The sequence below is a fragment of the Lentinula edodes genome, assembly GCF_021015755.1.
Source record: "Lentinula edodes strain Le(Bin) 0899 ss11 chromosome Unknown C8R40scaffold_22, whole genome shotgun sequence".
NCBI lineage: Eukaryota > Fungi > Basidiomycota > Agaricomycetes > Agaricales > Omphalotaceae > Lentinula > Lentinula edodes.
In genome coordinates, this window is record NW_025764328.1 from 94660 (window position 1) to 112697 (window position 18038).

An 18038-nucleotide genomic window follows, 5' to 3' on the forward strand; every position below is an offset into this window, starting at 1 on the left:
CAGATGAAGAACCGACCGAGGTTCAATAGGACTCAGCGACCGAGATTCTGAGGGATGTTGACGAATAAAAACGTGAAGAAGTTCCTGTTTTTGGAGATTTAGATGCAGTTGGAAAAGGTAAATCGCGTCGTCCGTGAATACTGCTGGCGGGGTCAATCATTGTTCATTGCTGTGGCTCGGAACGCTGAGTTAAGAATGCAGACATTGAAGTAGCGATCAGAGCTGGGATCCCACGACTCGGCTTCAACTTCAACCCACGGAGCCGGATATGCGCGTGTACTAATAATATTCCTCAATGTACTCACTACTTACATAGAGCATATCTCTGATGGAATGCAATGCCTTCGTGGCGGAAGCTTTGAGACTAGGCGTGTAGCATTTATATCTTTTCGTGAGCCATTTTCGCTGGATATACTGAAAAGTAAGTTTTATTATTGTGCTTTGTGTCGAGGGCAGTTCCCATGATGATTTATTCTATCTGTAACGGTACAAACTATCCAACCGTCTCGACTCGCATCTGCAGCGACTCCATAATTCAAAAAGAACGACCGATTCACTTAAGAAGTGCAAGTCGCTTCGTTGTCAGGACAGTGAGGAATCTCAGTTTCCCTTGGAGCACCTAGAAAGCAAGATTTATCGTTAACGGTCTGCATTGAAAATCGAGTAAGAATTACTGACGGTCAGTTGTGAGATTTGGGAAGGGCTCGGGGCAGGCTTGTTGAACGTCGGCCTTGGTCTTCGTCGCCGGGAAACTACACAAGTTGTCAGATATACCATAGGCGTGAATCTTGAATCTCCTAGTCACTTCGACTTACGTCGCGGGGATGCCCAAAGCAGGAACGGGCTTCGGAACGACAGCAGAGCAATCAATCAAGTCGTTCGGGTTGTGTCCAATGACAGCCATCTTGGCCATAGCAGCTTTGAACCTCGCTGCCATCAAAGCCTCCTGGTCTGGAGAGAAAGATGAGGGAGCTCAGGAAGCAGACTTTTAGCTAGAAATGTGCCGACATACTGATCATAGATTGCCAGAAGCAGGCAGTTCTTGGGTCACGAGCGAGTTCAAAGTCGGACTGGAGTCGGAGTTCTCCAACGTTCACGCCGTCGGTGAGGGGAAGAGGGGATGAGACTTCACCAGTGTTGTCTACGCCAAATAGATTTCAGAAATATATTGGAATGTCAAAACAACCATTACGCACTGGGAGTTCCGGGGAACCCAACACCGACCAAGAGAGTCTCGAGGAAAAATTGTGAGTCAAAAGTGAAAGGAGTCTAGGACAGATATTAGCTTGAGACTTTCAGTGATTCTGACTCGGGAAAAGTGGCTTGCCGAATCAAAAGGTGCAGCGTCCAGAGTGGGATCAACGTGGTCAGCTCGAGCCACTAGAAAGAGGTTGAAAACGTAAGACTATTTTTAGGAATCATCAATAATTCATCAGAAAGCATACCTGTGTGCTTTATATCACATTATGAGATTAGACGTGTAGAATGAGCTTGGAGAGATAGAAAACATACCGAAACAAGCAAAGAAACGATGTCTTCAGCGTCCAAGTTTGCCTGTTGAAAATAAACATTAACAATGTAAAACTTGAGAGACATTTTTCAGAAACAAGAAAACGAACCGCGTCTTTGAAACGCGCCAAAATTTCGTCGACCGTGTTTTGGGGTTCAGGGATCAAACCGTCGACTGCAGGAGCAGTAGCATTAGGTCGTCCAGCCCGGAACTCTAATTGAGGTGCACCCTTATAGATCGAGTAAAAAATTAGTCCAGAACTTGAAAGATACCCAAATAGAGCACGTACAGGGCACAGACCAACAGCGACTGTGGCACCAAACTGGATCATATCTCCTGCGGTAATAGTCGGGAACTTTCCTGAAGCCAGGAATGGAGCGAGGTCATTGACACTGTCGGAGATACCAAGATTGGCAGCGAAGTTGGGTTCGACGTCCGGGAAAATCAACATGGAGCCGTCAGCACCTCCTCCACTAGGTGGAATATTGTTTAAGTACAAATGTGATACGAGAGATTGTCAATTAGCTTACGCGGAAGGTCCAAGGGATTGAGAGATGGCAATAGCATCGTCTGTAACATCTTGGATTAAAGCGAAAAAGGCAAAATAATCTGATGAAACGCACGGAAGCTGAGACGAAGCACCTCATGGGCTAATAATCCATATACATCAGCTCTTCTGTTAGAAGATGTACGCGCTTTCAACACTCACCAGTTTCACCGCACTGATTCTCGAACAGAGTTTCGGTAAGATCTTGGGCAAGCTTTAAAAGTACATCAATATACAATAAATTGAATGGTATGATTGAACTAAAAACTCACTGGAATAAAATCGCAGCAAATACTGTTAGTGACGCGAGTACCGTCAGAACAGACAGCCTCTTGAGAGGTAGGAGCGGCCTTGACGGCGGACAGTGCGAGAGCTACAAGCGGAAAAATATTTGCAAATGCCATCGTAGATGTATCGAGGTCGATTCGAGAGAGCAGGAAATGACGAGGAAGCGAATGAGCTTGGAGCTTTCTGTCGACCTCTGTTCAGCATTTATACACTCTACGTAGGGCGTTACGCCAGTAGATGAGAGGGTAATCCCCTTCGATCTTGTCCTTGGCACCAGCCTGAACGAGGTGCCAAGGACAAGATACAGGACGCGGTATCACTTCTCTTGCCATGCACAACATTGTTCGAAAAACGCGACCGGAAAGCCAGAAAGGCTCGTACTGTCCGGGACAATTTACCCGACATGTAAGTCTACACGCCCATCCGGAGAAAAAGTCGAAAAGTCCTGTTCGAGTCCAATTTGTTGGGTAGCATCGTGCAGCCTCCTCCGCATCAAGACATCAGAACACGCTGTGAGAGGAAAATCACGGTAGCGAGCTATAGCGAGAATTTGAATGTTCTTTCCCAAGTCTGTTACACCACAAATTAGTACTCGAATCTCACAGCCAAATCAGAGTGAGACTGGTAATACGGGTTTTACGATTGGATAGATACGTGATGGATATGCCTTCCACACCGAGTATGCGGTAGAAACATATAGATGAGAGCAATAACGACGATCGCTTTCCACATCAAACTAAAGCTGGGAAAGACAGAATCGGCTGCTGAGGAACCGGGCGAGAAAATGTAAGGACTAACGAAAGCATCAATACTGAGCACACGACGTACCATTAGGCCAGCCTCCTACAACAGATTCCGTTGAGTGTGCGGGCACAATAGACGTTAATACGAGTCAATCGAAAGCGAAAACATTTTCCTGCCACCAACGAAATGAATAAAGTGGATATGTCTCTCTTGGCTTCAGGCACGAGAAAGAAGACTCGAGGCTCGAATAACCGGGTCCTCGGTACCTGAGCTAACTTTGGTTCGCTCAACTATGAACATTCGTTCCCAGTACAGATACAACCTCAACAGGTCCTATGTAGCGAGACTCAGGAGTTCAGTATCCCATCAGTGCCGCCATATCAGAGCCTTGGGCTCGTAACCTCTCAATGAGTAGTATTTCGAGGCCATCTGTGACGATCTGCATTATTTCCATCGCCCTTCGTTCCCAACAACATCAAGGTATACACCTCATCTTTTGGACCAGTATCCGTAGTCTATGTCTATGTGTACCCTTCGTTAACAACTCGGAAGACATGAAACAAACGATAGCAGCACATACCTGCTTCGGAACGTCACGGTACATCCAATGAAACGTTCAACGGCTCTTCCCTTTCCTTTGCTCGATTGTTCCTCTAGTACCCCCTTATCCCCACATATGTTGTTGACAAGCGCCGATCTTTAGGAATAACGCCAGGAATACTTCCTGACTCGGTATTGGGCCCATGAGTTATTGTTATCACCTTCTGTTACGATCTTCTGACATAGGGATGCCCTATGCAGCAGAGCGGCTCCCAGAATGAATCGCTCTGGTAGGTTTCACTCGACGATGCGTATGTCGTGCCGCGCAATGACCCGCTCGAAGATAGACTTCGGATGAATTATTTTGCATCGCAGTGTCGACCTGCTACAGGAGCTCTAGGCGGGCTTGTCAAGATTGAAATCCAAGTTGGAACGCAGTGATAGTTTTAGATGGTCCATTGACACATATTTGGATGAACTGATCAGCGGAAAGGGAAACACGACAAAATTCAGAGAGCGCACCAAGCGTTGCAAATTGTTCCTCTCTATTACAAATCACTGGAAGGCGTAGTCGTTGGGTAACCGGCAGTGGATGATCTCGTTTCAAAGAGCTGAAGGGTTTAAGCGAGCTATGCTTTGTCGAATACTGGAATCTCCAAAAGTATCACCAGCGCTAGCCCAATATGCTTATAATAACCGAGGAAGTACAACGGTCTCCCATTGTAGAGATTTTAATTAAATAAGAGTCGTGAAGAAAGATCTATGAAAATGACACAGTCGTTGCCAGTACGTAGGCTTTTTCTCTGAGTGGTTACTCATCTTGCAGTATTTGGCATTATTGATGGGGACTTAAGGGCCGGCATATGCGCGTTACACTCGGCTCCCACGCTGAAAGCGCCCTCTCCTTCCATGACTAATTCTATGAACACTCCCTGAAGACGGGCATATCGACGTCTGTATCTCGGTCACCTAACTCTCACTAACGGAAAATTGGTTTCAGGCCGTTTCTGAACCTAGAAACCATTCATGGTCCAGTCACAAAACTTGAACTGGTAGTCCTACTCGCGCATTTGGGACGAATGGAATGTCCGACAGTCTACCAATTTCTCATACATACCTCTGGAGTTTCGACAACTTGACGGGCACCCATAGGTCATGTATTGAATACAATAATACTGAAACAGGCCTACTAGTATTCACTGTCATCATGATCAGCGGCTCAAGCCCAGAATGGAAGTCTGTTGTAAGGATAAAGAGAAATTTTGACACCAGAATGGCATATTCTCACGAGGATAACAGAGGTAACTTTTACTGACGGACGAAAAAACATGTCCACACTTTCTCGGATTTCCCTCTGACATACCAGGCCTATCCGTTTAGGAAGCTACGCGCACGCGGAATGTTCGAAAAGGTAGGATGTTGGACAGTACCGTTCTAGGTGCATGCACAAAAATCGTTAAGGGCCAGTTCGATGGCCTTAAAAGGAAGGAAGGGGGTCAATTTCGTCATGAACAATAAAAAACAAACATGGTTGCAGTCTCCATTAACACGTTATATCGACAACGCTATTCGTAGCCAAGGCCAGACAAGGAAGGAAATTAGACGCACGCGCTTTGGAGTGCTTTTGCCACAGTGTACGTTATTGACAACACCATCCGTAGCAAAGGCCAGACAAAGAAAGGAATTAGACGCGCGCGCTTCGCAATCGGAATTTTTGCCACAGCTAACACTTTGGCAATATGATATACATAGATGGAAATGCATGAACAGGGCTCATTAACGCGTTTATTGTTCATTGTTCATACTGTGGGGGTTTAAAAGCTTCGAAATTGTAGATCCAGTCTCAAATTGCATCTTCTCGCATCATGACATCTTTAACGTGGACTTGCCTTCAAAAAGTGAACGAAGCTCTGGTGAGTCGGTCTAACTACGCTGACTGGAATGTTATCGACGTACCGTTCTTGTCAATAGCTCGCATTAGATCGCGCATCACCACTACCCACCGCCCACGACCACTTTCTTCCTACTCTGATTCCAAGGCAATATACTCCTCCCAAACTTCAACCCTACTTCATTTCCTCCATGGGAATGGTCTACCACCCAGTATCTGGCATTGGGTGGTACGATGATCTAGCCGATCATTTATACCCCCAAGCCGTCGATGAACTGGAACTCTTCCAAGAGGACACGGTAGCCATGACACCCAGTTATCAAGTCGACGACGTTATATCTTACTCTTTTTCGAATGAAGATGGGTCGTTCCCGAGCTTGACGTACTCTGAAATCACACCGGAGGAGCAACAGGGAATATCTTCCCTCGTCCCGCTTCTCTCCAGTAGCGACTACCTCCCGGATCATCGAATCGGAGAAATCCACCGACTCCAATCGGCGTACGAAGAATACGAGATAATCACTTCTCCTGAGGAACGCGCTATAGTCCAAGCCACATTCAACCTCCTGATTCGTAGGAAGGAAGAGGAGGATGAGCAGAAAAGGCTGAGGGAACATGAGAGGGCCATGTACTTGGAGCAAGCAAGATTGGACTTGCTGAACAGCTGCGTTTTAGAAGTCGAAGCAGCTCGTGCAGCTGGCGGGCATTCTTTCTTCCCTACCCAGGAACAATCATTCGACTACCGCTCTCATACCATCGAATGCGAATGCTGTGATGCTCCGAGCACTGAAGGAACGGGCGAAATTCCCCGTTGCCCGCCTTTTGCGCCATTTTCTCCGGAACCACCATATCCTAGCCACGACTTTCTTCCTGAGACAGCTACCTGGCCACCTTTTGCACCATCATCGTCGACCCTCCTTCATCCTAGTCGCATCGTCCTTCAGACTGAAGCAGTCTGGCCGCCAAGAGCGCCTCCAGCGCGCATGTTGCCCGATCCAAGGCTAGCCTTTGCGGAAGACCCAGCTACTTGGCTTTCTGAGTAGGCTTCTCGATACTCCAACGATGTCCTGCTGCAGGAAGGTACAACAATTGACTGTAAGCGATAACGAAATTCGCCTCGGAAAGTTGGTAAAAATTACCATAGAGATAAACATTGTCTTGAGTGAAGGAGTCTTTGTTTAGAGTGTACTTTATCCTTCGCCCGTTGGTGCCCATGTTTCTATTTATCTTGCGTACATGTTCAGTGAAATTATATGGATTGACCTCCTATCGCTGATAGCAGTCGCACGCCTCCATATTCGTGGAGTGAGTATATCATCCGATGTATCTGAACTCGAAAAATCCCAGACCAAGCAAGCAATATTTGGCTTCATACTGACGACCCCATGGTTGTCAGTGACAATGATTGATAGTTTGAGCCTTTCGGAGTAGTCAAGTGACATTCCTTCAAGCAGAATTCGGTCTCAACTCGGCACCGTGACTTGGTGCCGCAAAACAGCAACAACAGCGTTGTCAACACGTTCAGCAATTGCTCAAGTTCTGCGGTGAGCGAACGAAGAAGCTCATTTTAGGATACAGCGACAGCGATTGAGAGATGACTTGACGCGCATCGAGCGCCTAAGACTTCTTACTTCCGTCTCTCATCGCCATTGCGTACCTCACCCATTATCGCCGTAAATTCACCACAAATGAAAGGATTCCAATCCTACCCTGCTCTAGCTCGTAAAAGCAGAGTTCACAAAACACATAGAACTGGTAAAATCCTAGCCATATTCAAAGGATATCATCGGCCTTAAAAAATTGAACTTTAAAACCGACAAGAGAAAAGAGCCTCGAACTCCAGCTAGGAAACTTTGCAGACGACGCCTCGGACATAGCCTCCTTCGTAACCATCGACAAAGTCCCTCGAAAACATCAGAAAGAACCAGACGATATTCGAGAGCTCAAAGGACTTCCGCGGAAAGGAACATGAGGAATATCAAAGGACGAAGTTTGTTGTTCATGAAAGACGTACATAATGGTGCTTTTTTCCCGTGAAAGATGAATTTTAACTGAACTCCGTCTTCATTAGACGGGTTGATGGCAATCATCGCATACAAGGTTCCTATCTCCGAGACTCCACTGCAAATTGACCAGTAATTCGGCCTCCGTACATCTCCCCTGCGCGCGAATACAGATGTTCTGCTCCTGATTCCGCTTCTGGCTGTTCCGTCCTTCGGCATTGGATCTGTGTTTATCCGATGTGGAGGCAATCAAAGATAGCAAGACGACGAGGAGCTAGAAAAGGCTCATATTAAATGCTTGCGGTTCGTCCCCTTGCTATTACTCGTATTTTCCCTCATCTGATTTTCTTCTTCAATACCTAGATATTCCCATACTTGCTTTAGTATTTGAGTTCACGCTCCCAGCTCTTTTCATTCAAAATGAAGTGAGGACAATTTATGCATATTTTCCAAGTGCTCAAACTCGGGAAAGGAAAGAACATTGTCATCTGGGTGTTGCTGTGCGATATGTTTCCAATATTCTTATGTTGATTCATAGCCGGAAAAGACCGTCTTTGATGGTTATCCTATCGCACTGTTTCTACGGAGCTTCATAGAGGTAAGAGATCAACTGCTACTCTTCTACTCTTGTCCACCATTGTTCATTTCCCTCTATGGTTTCTAGCTATACATAGATTTTCTTCGATGCGCGGAAAGCGCCAAATACGGACGCCCAAGGTGGTTAGTCGACCAAAGGAGTATAAAGATATCTGGGAAGGGGCATGTGCCAGAGGTAATGAAATGCCACGGTTTCGAAGAGATATGGGTGGTGGCAGTTCCCTCGATATGTAGCTCGGGGACAAAGCTCTGTTATATGTTGTGGTATACCAGGTATGGTCTGTAACAAGGCTGTTTGTTCGAATGCCGTCAAACTCGTCTCGGACCAATTGTTCGTGCTGTACGCCTCCGTCTTCTACGCGGACGCGTTTTGTACCTATACTCTAAATTTCGGCAAGAGGAAATCGCCTATGCGATTCTGCAGGTCTCTCCCGACACCGTGTCATTCACCATGCGCCTGGAAGAACTTATATAGAAGGGATTATCCGGGGTAGGAATGTTTAAATAAAGGTATGGCCTCGAAGAGAAATTGCCGGTGGCAGTTTCTTTGATATGTTTCTCGATGATAACGACCTGTTCCAGTGGTCTCTACCAAGGCTATAACGTATCTTGTGTTTGAATGCCGTTCAAAGTCATGTCGAATTGTTCATTGGTGCCGTGACTTGCTCAGATTTCACTGATAACTGCAATTGCCTTTTACGGCCTGGTGTGGCGATTTGCTGTCAAGCTGGGCTCACAGCATTCGTGCGAGTCAAAAAATCGAACTCATGTTATATCCTCTACAATGTTCAGCAAGATCGTCAACCGTTCTGCTGCAATTTATCAAGCAAAATCGCCCATTCCATAATCGTCATTCCTCTTTTCAGAGCTTCCTCTCTCACTTCCCTGTTTCTCGTTTCCTCCCTCAACTTTCCAACAGCTTTCATATGTTCCTTTGTCTTGATGCCTAATCCTACAAGAACCGGTGCAAGATACAGCAATGATGGCTCACATGAAGAGAGCAATGCTTCTAATGCCGGGGTGGATGCTACTTGCATACTGCTCATGGTAGAGCTGGACCCTCTTGGGTGTCCTGCACCGTTGGTGGTCGCTTTTGGTCTGTATGATAATGCCTCGCGAGCTGTGCTACTCGTGCGCAGCGATGCCTCTGAACCCCGAATTTCATCTGGCTCCAGAGTCCGATGTCGAACGGGTGTAGAAGTTCGTGGTTCCACGTATTCACGATCCATCCACTCACTGTACGAGGATCTTCGCCTCAAACCGACATGGACACTTCGGTCCGTGGTACCCTGTATCGACTGTTTGGACATTTCTCCGTCGACGTCAGCAAGGTTGGTGTTCGATGGCCATGGCGTTTGGGGTCGAACAGGCGACGCACTTCTGTAGTATATAGGCTGAGATAACGGCGCTACTGGTAAGCCACTATGCTACTGCTAAATTCAATGTGTTGTAATCACTTACATCGCTTCTAGTCCATCCATCATCCAGCAAATCCCGCTGCTTCCCTTTGCCTTTCCTGGATCTCGATGCCCCGCTTTGGCCTTTCATAGAATCTCTAAACTCCTCCTTCCTCCGAGTTTCCTCAATCCCAGAATCCATAACATAGTCATCTGCGTTCAAGTAGTACACACTCATCTCGACTTCGCTCCTTCTAGACTCGTTCGCCACCTTTTCCCTCCAAGTGGAAATGGTGACTGTACGCTCCGGACCGTCCTCGAGGACTCGATTGTCGACAACTTCGTAGTCGTTGGCTACAGGACCCTTTCGGCTGATGGTTTGATGTATATGTTCTTTTCGCCGACGTGTGTCAGACCGAGTGCTGTCCTTCTTCTTAACACCTTCTCCTTGGAATTGTCCGTTCTCATTCCGCGTTCTGGAGGCACCTGTGTGCGATCTCGTTACCTTCCAATGACTTTGACCTGCCCCCTCGCGCTCTGGGATCCAGCCCGGGTTTTGTTCATCAACTTCTTTTCGATTTAGATCCAGATGCCAGCCATTGTTTCCTATCGGAGAAGGCATTTCGTTCACTTCGTAATGAATTACACTTCTGCGTTCAGGATCGTAATGCGGCCGTGTTCCACGCCCATTTTCCTGTGTACTATGATATTCGTTTCTGATCCAGAACCCCTCACTTCTGCTAGCTCTTGACGGGGAAAGAGTCAGCGAATATTTCCTTCCTAGTCTCCTAACACTCCGCCTCCTCAGCCGATTCTTGTTCCCTCCTTGAGACTCAGATCCATCATATCCTCTCTCACCGCTCCTCCGCTCATCCTGCTCTCCGTCTTCCGAATCTGGTTGATTCAGATCTTCTTCGTATATCGTCCCTGTACCAGTAACCGGTCCTGCGGTGTTGGTATACGTCCACGCATCAAAATCCTCATCGAGAGGAGGCGATGTTGGTGTCCACGATGTCGTTCTGGTTATCTGGTTGATGGCTCCCGCTGTCTCCGTCAGTGGTACCCGGGTCTCGAGAGTGTACGCGTCAAAATTCTCATCCATGGGAAGCGACGTCGGAGGTGGATGCTGCCTTCTGACCACTCGTTTTCCTTGCCCATTTTCGGATGGTACAAGATAGAGGACACCGGATTCTTCCGTTACAGTGAAGACCAGCAAATATCGGCATTGTGTCTGAGGCTTACCAGTAGCGTTCTCCATATTGCATTAGGGTTCGCAACCCTCCGTATTATGTACGAGTAGAACTATTATTTCAATTGATGGTGGATGGTTTAGAATAGAAGTATCCAGAACAGCGAGTTAATAAGGAGGGAGATGAAGGGTAAGAGGAAAATGTCGTTCGTACTGCGCCACCAGATGGATGGATGCTACGTGGTTTTCGTCAAGCGACACGAGGAAACAGCATGTTTTCAGTTTGCATCTTTCCTTCGCTGGAAGCCGGCTTTGATCCACGTGTTAGGAGCCATACTTCTTCTGCAATTCGAAGAAGTGGATGTCATCAAAGATTCAATGTTCAATTCTGTTCAATCCTGTTCAACGTAACCCTAGGTAACCCTATGTAACCGTTGAGACCGAAAACAAAATCAAATGTTTGATATGATGTCCGCTTACTTGACTGGCGACATGGAGATGAACATAAATCTTGTCCGCACAAGTTCCTCATTCACCCTCACCAATACTCGGATTTTCTTGCCCCAAAGGCTTGAGACTAATGCTCTGGCAAAGCCAGGCTAACGGAGGGACAACCCAAGCCTCCCATGCTATATTCGATTGCCTAAGGATAAGAGGAAATTTCTAGACCCCGATTTCCGTTAAAGGGATATCTACTTCCATTGGGTAAATCCGGGAGATTTCCAATCCTCAAGTCCCCTGTGTGACGGGTTCAGGTATCGTTCCTTGTCGCTACCTACCCTGCTGCCTTCCTCATTTCACTTCCTCAGGGAGACTGGATCAAACTCCTTTAGTACTTTTAATTTTCTGACTTTCGGAGAGTTTCAAGGGAGGATGAAAGGAAGTTAACTTCTCTTGCTCGACGCACAACTGGGTGCATATTATCCGATGTTGCAGGAGGGACCTGGAGGGGCGGAACGTTCCACAATGTCCGGCACCGCCGCACCGCTCAAAGCTCAAACTTAAATTAGCCTGAGACACCCGAGCTACTGAATAGAATTTCGTGGGGAATCAGGAATACTAAGTAAGGGTTGTTGATACATAAAGTACGCTCGTCGCATTGCATCGTCCCTGGTGTCCCGTTTTTCTCATTTGCTCCTCATTCTCATCAGCACCACTACCTTCGAGTGCTTTTGGACCTCTCCAATCCTATTCTAGAAAAAGGATGTCTTCAGCAGCAGCAGCAGCAGCAGAGATAGCGGCATTAGAACCAACTCTCATTACGATTGGTTATGATCTGTAGGGAGTCGCATATTCTGCAGTTATCAAGTTAGACTGACCTACCTTTCACTTTACAATAGCCTATCTACGAAAGTAAGGTTGAAATTCTCCTGTAAGATATAGCCTCATACAAGCACCCACTCAGCGATATTGGATTGCAATAACAGCCCTATGGTCATATGAATACATTCTGACTTTAGGAGATGAGGTACGCAACTGTTGGCCGAGAATATTCTGGAACTGCGCTCATCAGTAGCTTTGCATAAGTAGATACGATATGCTTGGAAAGGGAACAAGAACCTTCTATTTTGGCTGTTCTTATTGGTCGGTGCATCCGGACAAAAAGAAGGCTTCGAGCTCATAGTGTGATACAGAACCGATATTTATGTCTTATCATTATTATCATAACCAATGTTGGTACGTGAACCTTGATATCATGTGGAGACGAATCGACTCATGGTTAAATCATCCAGCTTATTTTACCCCATTGTTCACGCAAGAGGTGAGCTCTACTAATTACGATTCTAGGGTTTCTAAGGCTCAGTTAAAATCTAAAATTGACCTCATGACATCAGATGTAGGTGTAGCTGGAACGAAATCTCTTGCTCAGATAATGATTGGTGTTGCCATTCTAGATGTTACCGATATGGATTTGTGGAACAGCTGGAGACTCTGTTCATGGCTACTATAGCTGAAACACTGGTGCTGCTCCGGTATGTAGTCCTACACCCATATCATATCCAACCCAACTGACACTTTATCTATATATCTAGGGTCTACGCACTGAGTGGGCGTAAACAATATGTCCTGTTTATTGCTATACCGCTGATCATCGTGCAATGGGCTCTTCTCATTTACCAAGACGTCCTGTACAAGAATGGTACCAGCGACCTTGGCGTCCTGCTTTTTGCTCGTGAACTGGACACGTCTGCGGTTCCGCCACTCCCTGATATTGATGCTTATCGTCGTATGTCTGTTTGAGCCTTTTCTACTGGGCCTACCGTCTCATTCTTTCAGTCTGTATTGCTATACCCAGTACACAGATGTAAGTTATCTCTTATCATCTCTCGACTCGACGCTTATCCATCTGTCTCACAGTGTCAAAGCCGGAGAAACTTTCCTTTCCCTTTTCATTGTATACGACGGTTTGGCAGTATCGTCAATCATCTACTTTGTTTCCCAACAGGCCAAGGGTTTTCATTTAGTGCCAATACTGGAACTTATGCAACGCGATGGGTTATTGTATTTCGCGGTCATGTTTTCAAGTAATTTTGTTTGGCTGATGATGGCATTACACGCAAGGGTGAGTGCGATTCCGTTTGGTTTCTGTGATAGAAACAATAATGAAGTTTTCTATGACTTAGCCTTCATTAGGATTCATTCAGAATCAGTGAGTTTCTAAAGTCTTACATCTGTAGCCGTTATTGACCTGATCGTCTGATACTTAACCTTAGGCCTGCCATGATGTGAATTTTTTCAACTTGCTTAGTTTCAGTCACGATTGCTAACCTCGGCTTATCATAGTATTTCAAGTATTATGGTCAACCGAATCACGATGAACCTGCAGAAGGCCTCTGAGGAAAAAATGGACATCAGTTGGTCCAATGGTCGACGAACGGTGGACGACGTGGATATCTCTGATTCAATTTTGCCAGAGAGCGACATCGAGCTAGGCTCAGTCCATGATTCGTATCACACCAACTCTCACAGATTGAGTGGTAGTTTATATACAGCGAGACATAATAATCATTAACAGTATCTATATGCATTAGCGAAATACCCTTCTACTCTGATATCATGGAACTTTGCTCGCTTCCGCTCTCTACTTCCACTTCCACTTCAAGCCCCCCTTCATAACATGTATCCAGCTGGTCTTCAATCTCCTCCGTGAGATCGCAATAAGAAACCATCAGTTTTTCCAGCTTAGCCACTCCAACCATCCTCGGCGAAGAATTATTTGGCCACCATCGTGAATGGACGAAGTCGAGGAAGTCCTGGTCGAGATTAATCAGGGATTCAACAGAAAAGGTTGTTAAAAGTGGAAGAATCTGCTTTTCAGGGCTGACTCTGTCAAAACGGAAGATTTCCATGAGGCGAGCGGTATCGGTATATCCTTCTGAACAGATATGCAACTCCTTGATTGTACTAGCAAGGGATAGAATGCAATGCAATCCAAGCTGATCGCTTGTTTCGAAAAGAGCAACAAGACCGCACTGGTCATGATAAGACCTCTTCAGTAAAGCAATGAGTGCAGGACCGACCACGGGGCCATGTTCGCCGTCGCCATCGAACCTCGATATTGATAAGGACAGTTTCCTCAGTGAAGGGAGTGTGAACACTCCAAGAATGTCCCCCAAAGCAGTGATGGCCCACCAAGTGTAAGCTCTTGTAATCGAGGTAAGGTGATGGAAGGTAAAACATGGGGTGTAGTCCAGCCAAATTGGGACATATCCATATGCGTAAGGTGCTGCAACCGTTTGGGCTGCAAAAATTCTATCGCAAAATCTCCACTGATTGGACCAGAAGCCGATGTCACTGTGAGGTCTCTGACTGTTTCAGGAATGAAATCTTTTATGCAGTGGAAACGTAGAATCCTAGAGAGATTCAACCTCAGTTTAAATAAAAGCGGAGTTCTAGGGAACGGTGCATGGTCGTTCTTTGGTGGTGAGCAGTTCCCTACACCAAGCTCTAATTCTTCAAGAGCTGCGAACTGTTTTAAGCTGGAAGGAAAAAAGTGAGTGCTCCAGAAATATGGAGCTTTCAATCGTCTCCATTTTTTCGAAAAATCAACCAATAGTTTGTTGCATATCGTTACATACACAGTTATCTGGAATTGTGAAGGCCGATCCCAGGTGTTCCGGAAGTACCGTCCAAGAAATGAGAGATCCATGCTCAAATCGGAGCAGCGGAGCACCCAGCTTGCCAGCGCCGCCTCGAAATAAGCCGCGTCCGAATCAGTTTCGAGGGCTGGAGGATACTCGATGACTAACGCTGTCCAGAGTTCGGGCGATGAATATGCAACAGATCTCCAACGCGAGCAAACTTGAGTGTAGTTAAGAGGTAATTGAATGGTTTGTGGAGGATAAATGGCAAATATTCGAGTAAGTAGCTCAGGCGGAAATTGGTTCAAAGCACTGGGAAGATGAAAGAAAGAGGTTGCTGAAGTGAAAGCTGTGGATTTATGAAACTGAAGGAAGCTAACCTAGTCATATCCGTATATCTTTGAGCTTAAAGGAGTTGTGCAATCAATGAATGTGGAAGGTGGTCAGTGCTAAGTGCGTGTTGGAAACTAAGAATTCAAATAAGAATCAACCGTGAGCCCGTGACAACCACTGCCAGGACGAGCCCCCTTCATGTGGCCCGACCAACACAAACTATATGCCGAACTCTGGTCCTTTCCATCGGCGGAAACAGCGTTTGGAAATGGGTGCTGGGGCTATATAATTGAACCCCAGTCCTAGCTGCTGACTACGTTTCCCTCGTGCATTGGGCGACGGTACTTGTAAAATTTCACATTTCAATGCTCGGGGCTCAGATCCCATCCCGTTCTTGCTACATCTGGGCTAGGACACCGTTCTCAACACCACTGCACCAGCAGCCCGGGCTCGAATGCCCCCCAACCAACTGAGCATTCAGCTCGAATACCTTCTCAATCCATTTATTCCCCGCGGAACACAGTCAAGTCTGCTCCACGTTCGCGCTCGCACTGGTCTACAATTTACAGTACATACTAATTTATCCGTTCATTACTTTCTTCATACAGTGGGCACTAAAAGAGTGGTCATCTTTGCATCAGCCTTCGTACCCCCGGGCTACCCAAATGTGGCTCCCGGCCGCCATATCCTCCCAGGCTTCGTTGTAACATATATCCAACTGCTCTCTGGTCTTCTCTGTGAGAGTACAGCCAGAAAGTATCAATTTTTCCAGCTTAGACACCCCTACTACTGGTTGAGAACCATCCGGCCACCAACGTGAATAGATGAAGTCGAGAAAGTAGCCCTGGTCAAGATCAGATAAAGATTCCGCAGAAAAGCTCTTCAAGTGCGGAAGAATCTGCTTTTCAGGCCTAACTCCGTCGTAACGAAGGATTTCCATAAGGCAAGCAGTATCGGTATGTCCTTCCGAACGGATATGCAACTCGGTAATCGTACTGGCAGCGGATAAAATATGACACAACGCTTCCAGAGTGATTGCTTGGCCTGAATTAATGTCCCTGGCCAACATCCATGTTAAACTGAGAGCAAGGAGACCACACTTGTCGCGGTAAGACCTCTTCAGTAAGTCAATAAGTGCAGGTCCTACTACGGGCCCATGATCACCGTTGCCATCGAACCTCGATGTTGATAAGGACAGCTTCCTTAGTGAAGGGAGCGTTAACACCCCAAGGAAGTCCGCTAAAGCAGTGATGGTCCCACCAAGTGTAAACTCTTGTAAGTGCGGTAAGATGGTGGAAGGTAAAACATGGGGTGTAGTCCAGCCAACCCGGGAAAAATCCATATGTGTAAGGTTCTGCAACTGGTCAAGCTGCAAAAAGCCTCGCATAAAACCCTCACTGACGCCGAACACACCAGGATCCGATGACAGGGTTAGGTCACTGACGGTCTCAGGAATGAGGGTTTCTAAGCAAGCAAAAGATGGTGACATGGGGAGATCCAAGTTCAGTTTGAACAGACACGGGGCTTTAGTGAATGTAGAATGATTGCTTGTAGACAGCGGACAGGTCCCTACGGCAACTTGTAATTCTTCAAGAGCAGCAAAATGTTTTAAACTATGAGGAAAGTTGTGAGCATCCCAGGTATATGGAGTTATTAAGCGTCTCCATTTATTCGAAAATTTGACTATGATTTTGTAGTTGACTTTTCCATACAGTCTCTTCTGCACTTCTGAAGGCCGATCCCAGCCTTCCCGAAAAAATGGTCCATAGACTGTGAGATCGATATTCCTACGGGAGCGCAGCACCCAGCTGGTCAGTGCTTCCTCAAGATAAGCCGCGTCCGCTTTGGTTTTAAGGGCAGGGAGAAGCTCAATAGTTAGCGTAGTCCAAAGTTCAGGGGATGTGTACGCAATGTATCTCCAGCGCGAGCAAACTTGAGTGTAGTTAGGCGGGGATTGAATTGATTGGGGAGGTTGAATGGCAAATATCCGAATCAGTAGTTCGGGTGGAAATGTGTCCATAGCACTAGAAGATGCAAGAATAAGGGCAAAGTTTAGGTCTAGAATCATCGGGCTAACCTAGTCATATTTATAGATCTCTGAGCTCGACTGAACCGCTGGGGAGTTTGCAGAACTCATGCAACGTGAAGGCGTTCAAGTTTCAATTTGTACTTGTGTACACTACACTGCCGCATCTCAAACACCTCGAAATTCGCCGAACTACAAATTGGGGTGTAACTAGCTAACTATCTGTTAGTGTTTGAATTAGGACATACATAGGTGGTCATAGCGCATTTGTGTTTTTTTTAATAATGTGACTATTGAAAACCTAAGTGTTAGCAACGATAATTCCACAAACGAAGGGAATGCAGATCGAGGGAAAATCTCATTAGCGTACGATTATCCAAGTAAGGTAAGATGGGTGGAAGGTCGGACACTGGCAAGAATGGATAATACAAACAGATCCGTATGTGTTTGAAAGTGTTCGAGCAGCTGAAAGTCCCTCAGCTAGGCGAAGATGACAACGATAGTTTACGGGCTTTCTCAGAAAATGAATCTTGAGTCCAAGCAAAAGACCATGTTACACAGCAAAGATCCAAGCTCAGGTGTATAAATGCGGGGCTATGGGAAATAGGCCATGGAGTGACCTCGAGATCGACGTCGTCCATTTGCATTTAGAGGGCTGAAGAAGAATGATTGCGGTTCACAGGCCAGGCAATGTAGCGCATAGATCGAGCAAACTTGACCGTGGTTCGTAGATGAATTCGCACTCGAATGTAGATGAATGAACGCTAGAACACCTCATGGCAACAAGGAGTTTGAGTGCTAGGAAGTAAGAGTCTGTCCGAAATCAGAAAAATGAGAGCCTTTGAAATCAGTGACATTGTCATCTATGTTATGTCTCTTGAGTTCGTTGTA

The 18038-nt window shown here is 46.3% G+C and overlaps 6 protein-coding genes across 6 annotated transcripts; 2 read left to right on the top strand and 4 right to left on the bottom strand.

Moving 5' to 3' along the window:
• Positions 1-421: 421 nt before the first annotated feature.
• C8R40DRAFT_328673 (manganese peroxidase) lies at positions 422-2722 on the bottom strand. The gene is made up of 14 exons (XM_046234716.1): positions 2330-2722; positions 2220-2271; positions 2134-2160; positions 2041-2080; positions 1800-1983; positions 1620-1739; positions 1513-1554; positions 1446-1452; positions 1328-1380; positions 1197-1269; positions 1013-1141; positions 816-951; positions 679-752; positions 422-619 (listed from the first exon to the last, which is right to left on the bottom strand). Exons 1-14 carry the CDS (start codon positions 2459-2461, stop codon positions 558-560), a joined length of 1131 nt encoding a protein of 376 aa, XP_046085247.1. The 5' UTR covers positions 2462-2722; the 3' UTR covers positions 422-557.
• Positions 2723-5214: 2492 nt separating this feature from the next.
• C8R40DRAFT_328785 (uncharacterized protein) lies at positions 5215-6660 on the top strand. Its single transcript, XM_046234718.1, has 2 exons — positions 5215-5542; positions 5601-6660. The coding sequence occupies exons 1-2, from the start codon at positions 5495-5497 to the stop codon at positions 6561-6563; spliced, it is 1011 nt and encodes a 336-aa protein (XP_046085248.1). The 5' UTR covers positions 5215-5494; the 3' UTR covers positions 6564-6660.
• A 2260-nt stretch (positions 6661-8920) lies between these two features.
• C8R40DRAFT_1171649 (uncharacterized protein) lies at positions 8921-10775 on the bottom strand (the record flags this gene model as incomplete). The annotated part of the gene is made up of 2 exons (XM_046231740.1): positions 8921-9547; positions 9582-10775. The coding sequence occupies 2 exons, from the start codon at positions 10773-10775 to the stop codon at positions 8921-8923; spliced, it is 1821 nt and encodes a 606-aa protein (XP_046085249.1).
• A 1869-nt stretch (positions 10776-12644) lies between these two features.
• On the top strand, positions 12645-13719 carry C8R40DRAFT_1171650 (uncharacterized protein; the record flags this gene model as incomplete). The annotated part of the gene is made up of 7 exons (XM_046231741.1): positions 12645-12679; positions 12740-12933; positions 12984-13011; positions 13065-13269; positions 13331-13356; positions 13421-13432; positions 13491-13719. 7 exons carry the CDS (start codon positions 12645-12647, stop codon positions 13717-13719), a joined length of 729 nt encoding a protein of 242 aa, XP_046085250.1.
• Positions 13720-14169: 450 nt separating this feature from the next.
• On the bottom strand, positions 14170-15258 carry C8R40DRAFT_328931 (uncharacterized protein). Its single transcript, XM_046234719.1, has 3 exons — positions 15169-15258; positions 14624-15100; positions 14170-14560 (listed from the first exon to the last, which is right to left on the bottom strand). Exons 1-3 carry the CDS (start codon positions 15174-15176, stop codon positions 14284-14286), a joined length of 762 nt encoding a protein of 253 aa, XP_046085251.1. The 5' UTR covers positions 15177-15258; the 3' UTR covers positions 14170-14283.
• Positions 15259-15633: 375 nt separating this feature from the next.
• On the bottom strand, positions 15634-17675 carry C8R40DRAFT_328729 (uncharacterized protein). Its single transcript, XM_046234717.1, has one exon. The coding sequence runs from the start codon at positions 17187-17189 to the stop codon at positions 15759-15761; it is 1431 nt and encodes a 476-aa protein (XP_046085252.1). The 5' UTR covers positions 17190-17675; the 3' UTR covers positions 15634-15758.
• Positions 17676-18038: the final 363 nt, after the last annotated feature.